Source organism: Nothobranchius furzeri, chromosome 19, assembly GCF_043380555.1.
Source record: "Nothobranchius furzeri strain GRZ-AD chromosome 19, NfurGRZ-RIMD1, whole genome shotgun sequence".
NCBI classification, from domain to species: Eukaryota; Metazoa; Chordata; class Actinopteri; order Cyprinodontiformes; family Nothobranchiidae; genus Nothobranchius; species Nothobranchius furzeri.
In genome coordinates, this window is record NC_091759.1 from 14,291,756 (window position 1) to 14,305,144 (window position 13,389).

Genomic DNA, 13,389 nt, shown 5'->3' on the forward strand with positions numbered 1-13,389 from the left:
TCACTGTTATTCATATTTTTTTCAGACCCCCAGTGAGTACGAGGAGGAGTACGAGAGAGAGCGTCGGCAGAAAGGCGTAGAGGCAAGCAAGTTTCACGGCTTTGCCTACGATGGGATCTGGGTTATTGCTAAAACCTTGACTCGAGTGATGGAGCTGCTCCGGATTAAAGAAAGACAAAATAGCTACCATAACTTCACCGTGGATGACCGAGAAGTGGGAAAACTGGTCCTGGATGTTATGAATGAGACAAATTTCAACGGTGTTACGGTGAGTCTCGGTGACTTCGGGTAAAAAAACCATGAACGTGTTTTGATGCTGATGGAGATACTGTCGCTCTTTGTGGAATCAGAAATCAAACTTCCATTTGTAAACAATGTATGATGAATCTGTGGACACTGTGGAATCATCTGCTTCTCAGTAGACCCAAGTCTTTTTGGCAGAGGTTACCAAGTCCTCCTTGCATCTGAATGAAGCCTGAAGTGATGTCATTTAGCGCTACAGACTCACTCTCCTGCTTTTAATGTTGATCCTAGAAGCAAAGCTAAAAGCTGTTGGTCCTTACAACGAATGAAAGATGAGAATGTGTGTGTGTGTGTGTGTGTGTGTGTGTGTGTGTGTGTGTGTGTGTGTGTGTGTGTGTGTGTGTGTGTGTGTGTGTGTGTGTGTGTGTGTACTCCCTCTTCTCTTCCCATTGAGCTGTTTGAAGATGTCTCTTGTTTCTCTATAACGGCCACTTTGTTATTAGAGGAAACAAAGGCTGCATGGCCAGTAGGCATGCACGAGTGTGCACCACATCAGAACATTACATGCATCCTATTATATTCAACTGGGTTTACAAATAAAAGGTCCAAGCTGCAAATTGTAATAAAAAACAACCAGCTACAGGGGAAATTACAAGGGTGCAACGGGAGGAATTAACATCTAAATTCAACACACAGCAACCTGATTAGGAATAATGTAAATGATTTTACTAGCTGTGTGGTTTGAACTCAATACAAAGCAGTACATTGTTTTTTTGTTGTTACTCTTAACATGTGAAGTGATTGCATTGGTGACTGTATCAGAATTCATCAGACTCCAGTATTGTGTTACCACATTTTTTTCATGGCATGCTGATGTCTTTTATAACAGTGAACTGTATTGTTTGGCTTGGACCATTATTCTCATATGATGTCGCACTTCTCTGTCAGCATTTTAGCACATTTACAGCCATTCATACTGCTTTTTTTGAAAATGTCCCAATCATTAGAGCATTGCTTGCACTCCTCCACCCCCCACCCCACCCCTCTGTGTGTGTGTGTGTGTGTGTGTGTGTGTGCGCGTGTGCGTGTACGTGTGTGTGTGTGTGTGTGTGTGTGTGTGTACTTGTCTATTCATCAAACTGAGCACCGATGACAACCACCTATTAAATGAGGACATTTTGCCTGATCCTCACTTTGGTACACTGTTAAAGATCTCTACTTGTTAGTTTTAGAGGTATGGTGTGATTTAAGTTTTAGATAGGGTTACCAATAGACTGGTAATAGTGGGGGTTAGGGTTAGGTTCAGGCATATTGAGTCCATAAAATGAAGTCATTCAGTGATAGTCCCCACAACGGATGAAAGATGAGAATGTGTGTGTGTGCATGTGTTTGTACTCACTCTTCTCTTCCTATTGAGCTGTTTGAGGATATCTCTTATTCCTCAAAAATGAGAAATTCCTCCAGCTCCATCCATGGACTATTGTTTACACCAGGGATCAGCTGTTGGCACGGGGGGACACCCGGTGCTCTTCTCCACAGAACAGCAGGTTTTGCACCCAAAATTAAAAAGGAAACGAAAAGGCTGCAGAGTGGGAAGTTAGGTCCAGGAGAGGAAATGGAGATATAAACCATATTTACCCTCCTTGATTATGGGAAATGTCTGTTTTCTGTTAAATAAGATTGATAATAATAATAATAATAATAATAATAATAATAATAATAATAATAATAATAATAATAATAATAATAATAATAATAATAATGCACTGAACTTATATAGCGCTTTTCTAGACACCCAAAGACGATTTCACACACTCTCACATTCACACACTGCTAGTGATGGTAAGCTACTTGTAGCCACAGCCGCCCTGGGGAGGTCTGACAAAGGCGAGGCTGCCATTTGGCGCCGTCGGCCCCTCTGACCACCACTAACACAGGCAAGTTGGGTGAAGTGTCTTGCCCAAGGACACAACAGCAGGATACCCCTGGCGGGAGCTGGAATCGAGCCCATGACCCTCCGATCATGAGGCAACCCGCTCTACCACCTGAGCTACTGCTGCCCCAATTGATGAGCTCACCGTAATGACCAGGCTACAGTGGGACTGCAGACAGTGTAGTGTGATGATTTCTATGGAAAGATGGATGAAAGAGCTCACAACTGACTCTGGGGGCTGACAGGAATGCGGAGCAGAGCCGTAAACACAAAGGCAGGGGGTGTTTCTCAAGATCAAGACACCTGGCCTCGCAAGGCGATGTCTTGCTAGGCCAGGTGTCTTGCTTACGAGGACACTGCCCTTCCATGATCAAAGAAAATGGTTAAATGAAACAGACTTACATCACATGACAAGGGAGGTAACATTGTATTTTATATGCTATTGTTTTATTATAAATATATATCGAGCCTTTTACTTTTTAAAATGTGTATATATTGGTTAAAATAAATATGTAAGTGAGTTAGTACCTGCTAGCAACCGAAACTGCAACTACTCAGTAACCAACCAACTAAAGATGACTTCTTTATATATATATATATATATATATATATATATATATATATAATAAACATTTTAGATGTCAGCCCGATAGCAACAATTAGCTGACTTACATTTAAACTTGAATTTTCCCCCCAAAGTAGCTGCCGGCTTCTGATCCGCCATCCTTTTTGAAAATACCATGCTGTATTCTGGGAAATTTATGACTAAGGCCAGGCTACAAGGTACCTCCCACTTGGTCACTACAGTCTCATTCATCTGATCCCAGAAAACCCACCCAGGCTTATTAGGGAACCCTCTCACAAGCTATTTGTGAAAGCATGGTCTGAGTGAGCCACAGAGAGGCTGATGGACTGTTTCCAAACCACAGACTGGGAGACACTCTACAGCACTCATGGTGATGACCTTGACAGCCTGACCCACTGTGCCACTGATTATGTGAACTTCTATGTAGAGTACACTGTCCCAGCACAAAGAGTGAGGTGTTTCTTCAATAATAAACCCTGGCTGACTCCTGAGCTGAAATCCCTGCTGAATTATAAGAAAAACACTTTTATGACTGATAAAAAGAGGAGGGTAGACGAGTCCAGAAGGAGCTAAAGACAGCTTCAGGAAGAAACTGGAGAAACAGCTAGGGCAGAACAATGCTTGTGGTGCATGGAGAGGCCTCAGATACATTAATGGACACAGTGGGAGGAGTGTTGCCATTGTCTGCTGAAGAGGACCAAACTTGGGCCAATGTTTATGTTTATGTTTATTCATTTAGGAGACGCTTTTATCCAAAGCGACTTACAATTTATAACCTATAAGGCATGTTGTGATCTGTGGGGGAAACCGGAGTACCCGGAGGAAACCCACGCATGCATGGGGAGAACACGCAACTCCACACAGAAAGGCCGCAGCCGAGCCAAGTTTTGAACCTGCAACCTTCGTGCTGCGAGGCAACAGTGCTAACCACTGCGCCACCATGCAGCCCAATGAGCCTGTTTTCCCAGTTCCACAGCTGTAGAAGACCTCCTGTGTAGTTCCAGTTCCTAAAACATCACATCCCCAAGAACCAGACCACTACAGACCAGTCGTCCTGACCTCCCATCTGATGAAGACTATGGAGAGGCTCATCCTCCTCACCCATCTACGGTCAGTGGTAAGCCCACTGCAATTTGCAAATAAACTAAACATGAGGTTGGAGGACGTCCTCATCTACCTGCAGCGCCGGCCACCGACTCTTTGAAATGCAAAAAAAAAAAAAAAAAAAAACACTTTGAGAATCATGTTTTTCAACATCTCAAGTACCTTCCACAACATCCAGCCATATCTACTGCAGCAGAAGATGAGAGGGGCAGGAATGGACAAACGTCTGACTGCATGGACCATCAACTACCTCACCAACAGGCCACAGTACATGAGGCTGCACAACAGTACATCTGAGGTGGTTGTATGCAGTACTGGAGCTCCACAGGGTACGGTGCTCTAACACTTTTTCTTCACTTTCTACACCTTGAACTTCACGTACAACACCTGCAGCTGTCACTTTCAGACATTTTCTGATGACTCAGCCAATGTGGGCTGTGGGTCTGAGGGCAATGACCTGGAGTACAGGTCAGTCATCATGGACTTTGTGGACTGGTGTGAGCGTTACCACCTTTGCTTGAACACCAGTAGAATAAAGGGAATGGTGATTCACTTCCGGGAAAACACTCCTTCTCACTCACCTGTAAACATTCAGACAGCTGGCATTGAGGTGGTGGATGCCTTTAAGTGCCTTGGTGGTTACCTCAACAGTAAGCTGATGTAGCCCAACACCACAGATACTCTGTATGAGAAGGGCCAAAGCCACCTTTACCTGCTGAGGAAGCTGAGGTCCTTTGGAATTAATTCCCATCTGCTAAAATCCTTTTATCACTGCTGGCTCTGTTAAGCCGGGCGTACACTGTACGACTTTTTCACTTTTTTGAGCCGATTTTCCACTCGTGCGAGAATCCACGAGATTGGGGCGAGTTTTGTGCTGAGCGTTGTGTAGTGTACAGGGGGTTACGAGAGGCGATTAACACCACGTGACCAGCTGCCGATCAGCAGTCGTGAGCTCTCACGGACTTCTGGCGTGTTTGATATTTTGCTCGCCCCTCGTGAGGGTATCGCACTGTTGAAGCGGCGCTGCGAGCAGCTGCGACCCAAAAAGTATCAGAACCGCTCACGGCGCATGCGCAATCATGCATCTACACCGCTCGCCCGCTATTTCCCTAATAACACACGCTGTTCATTTTTGTTTCTACACGTTTTTTTTACTCACAAAGATTGTCAAGAAAGCGTGTTTGTCGTGTTCGTGTCAAATTAAACTGATCACAAAACACAGATTCACTTTCTTTATTTCGTTTTCCTCATCCAACCCCATAAATCCCTGTGTGTCCTCCTGCAGCACTCCCGAAGGACAACAGGCAAAACAAAAAAGTCTGATGTGTTGAGTAAAAACTGCTATCTTTAGCATATTTTTAGGTCCGACGTGTTGCTACCAGACGTGCAGTGTGAGCACATGACTCGTGAGATCTGCCCTGCGAGGAAGTCGTACAGTTTGAGCTGAAGCTGAGTGCTACGGGTGAAAAAGTCGCACAGTGTACGCCCGGCTTTATTCTCTCTGCTGTGGTCTGTTGGGGTGCAGGCAGCTCTGACCGAGACAGAAAGAGACTGAACAAGCTAGTTTACAAAGCTAGCATGGTTCTGGGCTGCCAACTAGATTCAGTTAAGGAGATGTGAGAAAGGAGGATGCTGATGAAGATGAACTCCATTTTGGTAAATCCCTCCCACCCACTGCATCCCACTGTAGAGGCCATGATTTTTAAGTTCATGTACATAACTGTGTTCAACTGTCTAACAGGAAATGTCATCATCCCCATTTTCTCTTTATTGTTTCTCTTTTTTTGTCTTAGATAAGCTCAGTGCACGCTTTAGTATAATGTAGTAGTCTTAATTGTGTCTGTACGGTGTACCACAACATAATAAAAATGGATTGAATAGTATTGTAACTGTATAAAATCAAAGTGCTTTTATGTTTTACTTTGTAAAATCAAAGTATTTTTATGTCTGAATAATTTTCTCATTAAAAAATAGTTAGGGTTAGAAATTTTTATTCTTCTTGGCAGGGGCGGATTTAGGACTGAAGAAGATCCGGGGCTTAACACACACGCACGCACCCACACTCACGCGCACTCACACGCGCGTGCACCTACACGTGACACGCACTAGTCAACATCATACAGGTGCTGGCCAGTAAATTAGAATATCATCAAAAGGTTGAAAATATTTCAGTAATTCCATTCAAAACGTGAAACTTGTACATTATATTCATGCAATGCACACAGACCAATGTATTTCCGATGTTTATTACGTTTAATTTTGATATTTATAGGTGACAACCAATGAAAACATCAAATCTGGTATCTCAGAAAATTAGAATATTCTAAAGGCCAATGAAAAAATGTTTGTTTCTCTAATGTTGGCCAATTGAAAAGAATGAACATGAAAAGAATGTGCATGTATAGCACTCAATACTTAGTCGGGGCTCCTTTTGCCTCAATAACTGCAGTAATGCGGCGTGGCATGGACTCGATCAGTCTGTGGCACTGCTCAGGTGTTATGAGAGCCCAGGTTGCTCTGATAGTCGTCTTCAGCTCCTCTGCATTGTTGGGTCTAGCGTATTGCATCCTCCGCTTCACAATACCCCATAGATTTTCTATGGGGTTAAGGTCAGGCGAGTTTGCTGGCCAATCAAGGACAGGGATACCATGGTCCTTGAACCAGGTGCTGGTGGTTTTGGCACTGTGTGCAGGTGCCAAGTCCTGTTGAAAGGTGAAGTCTGCATCCCATAAAGTTGGTCAGCAGCAGGAAGCATGAAGTGCTCTAAAACTTCCTGGTAGACGGCTGCATTGACCCTGGACCTCAGGAAACAGAGTGGGCCAACACCGGCAGATGACATGGCACCCCACACCATCACTGACGGTGGAAACTTTACACTGGACCTCATGCAACGTGGATTCTGTGCTTCTCCGCTCTTCCTCCAGACTCTGGGTCCTTGATTTCCAAAGGAAATGCAGAACTTGCTTTCATCAGAAAACATAACTTTGGACCACTCAGCATCAGTCCAGTTCTTTTTGTCCTTGGCCCAGGCGAGACGCTTCTTGCGCTGTTTCATGTTCAAGAGTGGCTTGACACACGGAATGCGACACCTGAATCCCATGTCTTTCATGAGTCTCCTCGTGGTGGTTCTTGAAGCGCTGACTCCAGCTGCAGTCCACTCTTTGTGGATCTCCCCCACATTTTTGAATGGGTTTGTCGTCACAATTCTCTGCAGGGTGCAGTTATCCCTAGAGCTTGTACACTTTTTTCTACCACATTTTTTCCGTCCCTTCGCCTGTCTGTTAATGTGCTTGGACACAGAGCTCTGCGAACAGCCAGCTTCTTTAGCAATCACCTTTTGTGTCTTGCCCTCCTTGTGCAAGGTGTCAATGATTGTCTTTTGGACAGCTGTTAAGTCAGAAGTCTTCCCCATGATTGTGGTGCCTTCAAAACAAGACTGAGGGACCTTTTAAAGGCCTTTGCAGGTGTTTTGAGTAAATCAGCTGATTAGAGTGGCAGCAGGTGTCTTCTATATTCAGCCTTTTCAGAATATTCTAATTTTTTGAGATACCAAATTTGGAGTTTTCATTAGTTGTCACTTATGAATATCAAATTTAAATGTAATGAACATTGGAAATACATTGGTCTGTGTGCATTGCATGAATATAATGTACAAGTTTCACGTTTTGAATGGAATTACTGAAATATTTTCAACCTTTTGATGATATTCTAATTTACTGGACAGCACCTGTATCTTGTACCACATAATTTTTTATCTGAAGCTACATATTAAGCATATTCAGGGCAGAGTATTGTTCCTGTTAGTGTTTAGTGTGAGATGATAGTAAATATTCCCTTTCTTTCTCCAACAACTTTACCTGATAGTAAGCTAACTTTAGGCAAACCAGCAGCACAACAAATATTTTCTAATGAGACTCACAAACCTGAGTCAACACCAGTCTCATCAAAGCTGGGGTTCTGTCGCCGTACTTTTGGTCTAAAAAATGTCCTTATGTCCATCTTCACTCATGCGTTTCAGGCAGAGAGTGTAGAAGAAGCCGGCTGCTGAAGGGCTTCTTCTTCAGTGGTGGAGGCTCAGGCAGGCTGTATACAAACTACTGCCAGCAGCGCCCTCTCTGTTGGACTTTGGTACTGCATGTTACTTCCACGATTTAGATCCGGGGCTTTTCATGAAACATCCGGGGCTTCAGCCCAAGTAGCCAGGCCTAACGCCGCCCCTGCTTCTTGGAAGCTTAAATACGGTGAATGAACGTCCCAATAAACACAAATAGATATGTTTCAAAACTATTTTTTAAATACTGAAGGATTTGAATATTAAATCATTAAAATTTTGTTCAATTACATCAAATGTACTTTGAGTATATTTTCTGTCTTAAAGGTTAAATTCATAGAGAAAATGTTTTTTTTTTAAATATGATCATAACTCTGATTTACTCTGAGCATGCAAAACAGGAACACAGTCTTCTATCCCTATTTCCTGCATAAGTTGCTGATAAAAACTAGACCGGTAAAAGCTCAGATGTGAAAAGCCTGACAATTCTATCTCACATTGAAACATTTGCATTCTCACCTGTCTTGGGTTGGCTGTTGAGTTAGCCTCCAGGAGAGAGCAGAGCCTGACTCAGCTAGTAGATGCCAACTGTTAGCATTAGCTGCTCCTCAACATAGAGCAGAATATAAGAAAATAAAAACGTACCATCCTCTGCCCCCCTCTGCTCTGGCTAGTTTCTGAAACAGGAGCACCAGAGCTTTTATTCCCCACAGGCAAGGCATTAATTTATATTAGGGACCATTGAAAATATGTTGAAAGAACAAGTGAACTTGGTCCTTAAGTATAAATATTTCACAGCAGCAATTAACACAAACTACTCTGTTGCTCAAACATGACCATGTGTCAACACACATTACGTCTGTCTGTTTAAGCTACAAGATTGGTATCCGTCATATCCATGTCATACCTGCTGCTGCTCCTATCGGCTCTCATCACTCTTATATTGGGGTAGGAAGAGATGTTGACTGGGAGTAATGAGCTCAGAGTTTAAAGGTCAAATTCTACTCTTATTCCCTTTCTTAAACATGCATTTAATGGAGAATACTGACGGCTTAAGCTGATCTGAAAACCTGCAACTTTTGCAGAATATGATGGAAGCAGCTACATTTATTTCCTAGTGATTCAACAGCGTTTTCTAATTTAGCAAGAGTGTGACAGTAAACAGCATTTAACTGCGGCATTGCAGTATAATTAAACCTGTTTTTGTTCCAAAAAGCTTTAAGCTCATCCAACTATTCTTGCTGTTCTTTTTAAGGGATTACATGATATACGACTTAGCACGGAGGAACTTCCACCCACACATGACAAAGACTGGAGGAGGCAATTTCCCTCCTAGCCACACTCCATACATCTTTTATGCTATTTTAAAATTCTGATTTCAAAAGCAGCTGTTACACAACTCGCTCGCTTTGCTTGTGGATTAAATGACTTGTAGTTTGACTAAACTCATCTATGTTCAGGCAGATGTGTGAAGGCAGAATCTAAGTTTGAATGCACTCATGGTTGATTGTGAAGGATCGTACCCCCGTTCAAGCCACGTGTCTTTACTCACGTCACGGTTTGGTCTGTTATGTAAAAACACAACTCACAAAAACCAAATCCCATCCGCTCTGTGCTGATCCCAGCCCTCTTGCTGAATCAGTACTTGTAGCAGCAGGAGAGTGATCCGTGAGGGCTTCATAGTCTTGATCCGGCTATTCTCAGGGCCACACTGAGGAAAAATGACGTTGGGCAGAAGACTTCCAGGACATAAAATTAACAGGAACTGCAAAATTATTTTTAACTGTGACAATTATCTTTGTTTTTGGTTTAACATTTCATAGTTAAATGTCAGTGTGTTATGTGGATGATCATCAAAGAGCAAGTTCACTGACAAACCATATTTATATTCACCTATCATTAAAAAATAGGATTAGTCGCTTTAAATTTAACATACAGTGAAAATAGTCTCCTTATGCCCAATTTCCTGCATTAGCCGCCAGTAGATGATAAATGGGGGAATGCTCGGATTTTCAAATTAGAATTCGTGGACTCAACCATCTTGGCTCGCGACCAAGCCCCCACAATGCAGCTCTAAAATTGAGGCAAACCTGTAAATGGAATAAATTGCAGTTCCACCCTCATCCACTAGGGGCTGGTGTCAGAAGCAGCAAATCCATATTGACTCCCATGTTAAAAATACCAATTTCACAGCAGAAATAAACATGTTTACAGCCTGGTACCAAAACATGTTTTTGGTTTAAATGATCTAGTTTACACTCATGGCAACTCTGATGGGGGTGAATTTTTTTCTCACTCTTCTGTTTAAGTGTATTAAAAGCCTAAAATTCTGTATAATTAATGAGCATCAGACCCACGTGACCACAGAGCTAGCTCCGTGGAAAGGCCTTAGTAGAGCCTCGGTCTGGCCTGGAAACTGTTTCGGGATTTTGAGTCTCTGTGTTTGTGTATTCTTGTTTGGATATTTTTTGTGCAATTGTTGGACAAAATGACTTGCTGTGGCATTAATTGCACTAATAGAGCGTCCAAGGAGTCTCCACTTCATTTTTTTCAGTAAGTAAAATTATATTTATGCATTTTAGGTCACTGCCGAACTGAGCTTAGATTTTAACATGTACTGTTTAACCATGAAACTTAAATGTAATAGGGTAAAACCCAGTGCATTTAACATAATGCTGCACTTTAGAAAATGGGTTGAAATATAACATGTTGGTGGAGCTGGGTTCTGACTATTGGCTTGTGGAGCTCTTCTCCCCTCCCCGCAGCTCGGCGCATCTCTGTCTGATCGCGGCGTCTGTCTGCTGTGCAGGCTGACGGCTTGTGGAGCTCTGGGATGGAAACCTTTCCACCCGGTTCTCCCCAGCGGCAGCTCTGCGCATCTCAGATCGCAGCAGCGCCTGTCTGCTGTGCGGCTGTGGAGGCTTGGAGACCTCTGTGGAGGTCTTGGAGACCTCTGTGTTCCACCCGGTTTTACCCAGCGGTCAGCCCGGCGTATCTCTGACTCAGAAGCTCTGGTGTTGTGCACAGTTAACTCCAGTTGTAGCTAGGTTGCTACCTCTGTTAGCTTAGCTCCCACCTCCGCGTTAGCTTTGGGCTAGCTTCAGGTTAGCTTGTAGCTAGTTCGACCGGGTGTCGTCAGTTGATCCCAGCCTTACAGCCCCACCCTCAGCTCCACCTCTCTTCCCTTTTGTGGAATTGTCTGGGCTTGACGGAACCTGTGACACGGTCAAAATGGCGGTGGTGGCCACCTTCCATTTTTCTTCAAAAACTTGATATTGGAGTGTATGGAAAGGAGATGTCCAGTATATTTATGTCGATGCTCGCCCCAGGGAATGCTGTTGTTGATTTAGAATGTGTCTCGACAAGTAGATGCTAACCATTAGCATTAGCAACTCCACAACATGGAATAACTCCTGCAGGCTTGTGTTAATTTTGGAAATAAAACATCAAAGTTGTAGAGCAAACAGAGTCAGTAGGAGAGACTTGTTGCTGTTAGCCAATCAGAGGAGAGATGTCAGAATATCAGAAAATAAGGCTAAATCTTAGTGTTCTGGTCCCCTCTTCTCAGACTAACTTATACCTCCTGAAACCAGTGTTACAACCCCAGATGGCTCATTTTGGAGTATAAGGGAGGATGTAACATAAAACAAGAGTAGAACAGTGAATACAACAAATGCTTTATGTGAAGAATAAAACTAAAACAGGATGGTTAAAAACAGGCTTTGTCTGAGACTCTATACCTAAATTTAAGAAAAACTAAATTATCACAGCACTGGAAACCTCTATGAATAGAACTAAACTTCAACCTTTGGGGAGATTACCCCAGGAATTAAAGAGACACTGTGTAGTTTTCACCATTAATCTCAGGAAATATCCATCTAAATGTTGTTGAGGATGAATGAATTGATGCCCAGTTATTGAAAAATATTGGGTAGCTTATAACATGTAACCATAAAAATCAGGTGTAACATACGTGGTAGTGGGTCTCATGTCTCTGGGCGATGACATATTAGACGCAATGTTCCCTTCTACAGGAGCCCGTGAGGACAAAACACGTTTAGTGATTTGTAAAACATGATTATAAAACTTTTGCCATTCACAAACTTTTTACACATTTAACTCTTTGCTCGTTGCCAGTGATGAAAGGGAGTCTGATGTACTCGTCATTTTGTTGGAGGTTTGTCCTCTCAGGGATTTTTGACCCTAATGGCCACCATTTGGTAAGGTTTTGCTCAAACACAAAAGTACAGCCTGCAATGATGTATGTATGTACTGCCCCCTATCGCCAGGTAAAATACACACTGTCACTTTAACTAAAGGCTGAAGGGATGCAAAACTAACTGTGGCATTTAAACATAAAGTGTAGCTCACATTTGCTTAACCTGAGCTCTGTTCCAACTTGAACAAACAGAAGGGTGATGAGTAGACCAGACCATGACAACCTACATAAACAAACTAGCCTGTTTCACTCAAGGTCTTCACATATGAACCCTCGCAGGGGTGAAACACTTCAATTCACAAGCTAATCTAATACACACAACACACACTAGTTCCTAAGAACACACTACAAGGTTAGCAAACTACGAAAAGAAGAGGGTCTAAAGTCCAGGCCCATGTCCTTGCTGCCTTTCCTTCCCAGCTACAAGCCAGCTGGCTTGCTTTTAGACTCATCAGCTAAGTAAAAGCAGCTGCGATGCAGAGCTCCTTTGCTGTGGCGCTGTCCCACGTGCTGATCTGCACAGAGAGCATCCAGGGGAGTGCTTTTAGCGGTGCTGAATCAGGAGACTGCAGAGGTGTCCCAAACTCCTATAGGCGTTGTAACAACAAGCACAAGAGGTTTTGTCCCACAGAGATTGACTCACAAGTCATTCATTCATACTAGAGACTACAGTAAATGTATTAAGAAAGCGAGTGAACTATGTCTTTAAAACGTCTTGATTTCCTTATGTCTGCACATCACACTGACACTTACATCAGCTGTTTCAGGAGCTTGAAACGGTACAAACCCAGAGGATGCAACACCCGCAGCCACACACTTCCATCTCATTTGACCCCAGCACTCCCGTCACTGACACTATTCTCACTTTCGCTGGAAAAGTGATAGCTGGACACCTCCCCAAGCTCTCTACTGAGAGACACCTCCTTACACACACCACACACACACACACACACACACACACACTGAGACGAACATCAAAGATGCCACACAAAGACTGGGATTCAAAGAGAGGGGTGGGATCTGCTCTGCTGCTTCAAAGCTTTGAGATTTTTAAGGGGAAATCGTCTCTCATGCTTCCCCCACCGCTTCCCTTAAGCTATCATTTAATCAGTCACTACAAAATATCTGTGTGTGTGTGTGTGTGTGTGTGTGTGTGTGTGTGTGTGTGTGTGTGTGTGTGTGTGTGTGTGAGAGAGAGAGAGAGAGAGAGAGTGTGTGTGTGTGTGTTTGTCTCACCTGTTTTGTTAGCCAAC

The 13,389-nt window shown here is 43.2% G+C and overlaps 1 protein-coding gene across 1 annotated transcript in view; it reads left to right on the forward strand.

Moving 5' to 3' along the window:
* gabbr2 (gamma-aminobutyric acid (GABA) B receptor, 2) overlaps positions 1 to 13,389 on the forward strand; it is a 297,532-nt gene that overhangs the window by 183,247 nt on the left and 100,896 nt on the right. The window contains exon 7 of the mRNA XM_054744978.2: positions 26 to 268. Within this exon, the coding sequence (XP_054600953.1) occupies positions 26 to 268 (243 nt within the window). The remainder of the gene's footprint in view (positions 1 to 25; positions 269 to 13,389) is intronic.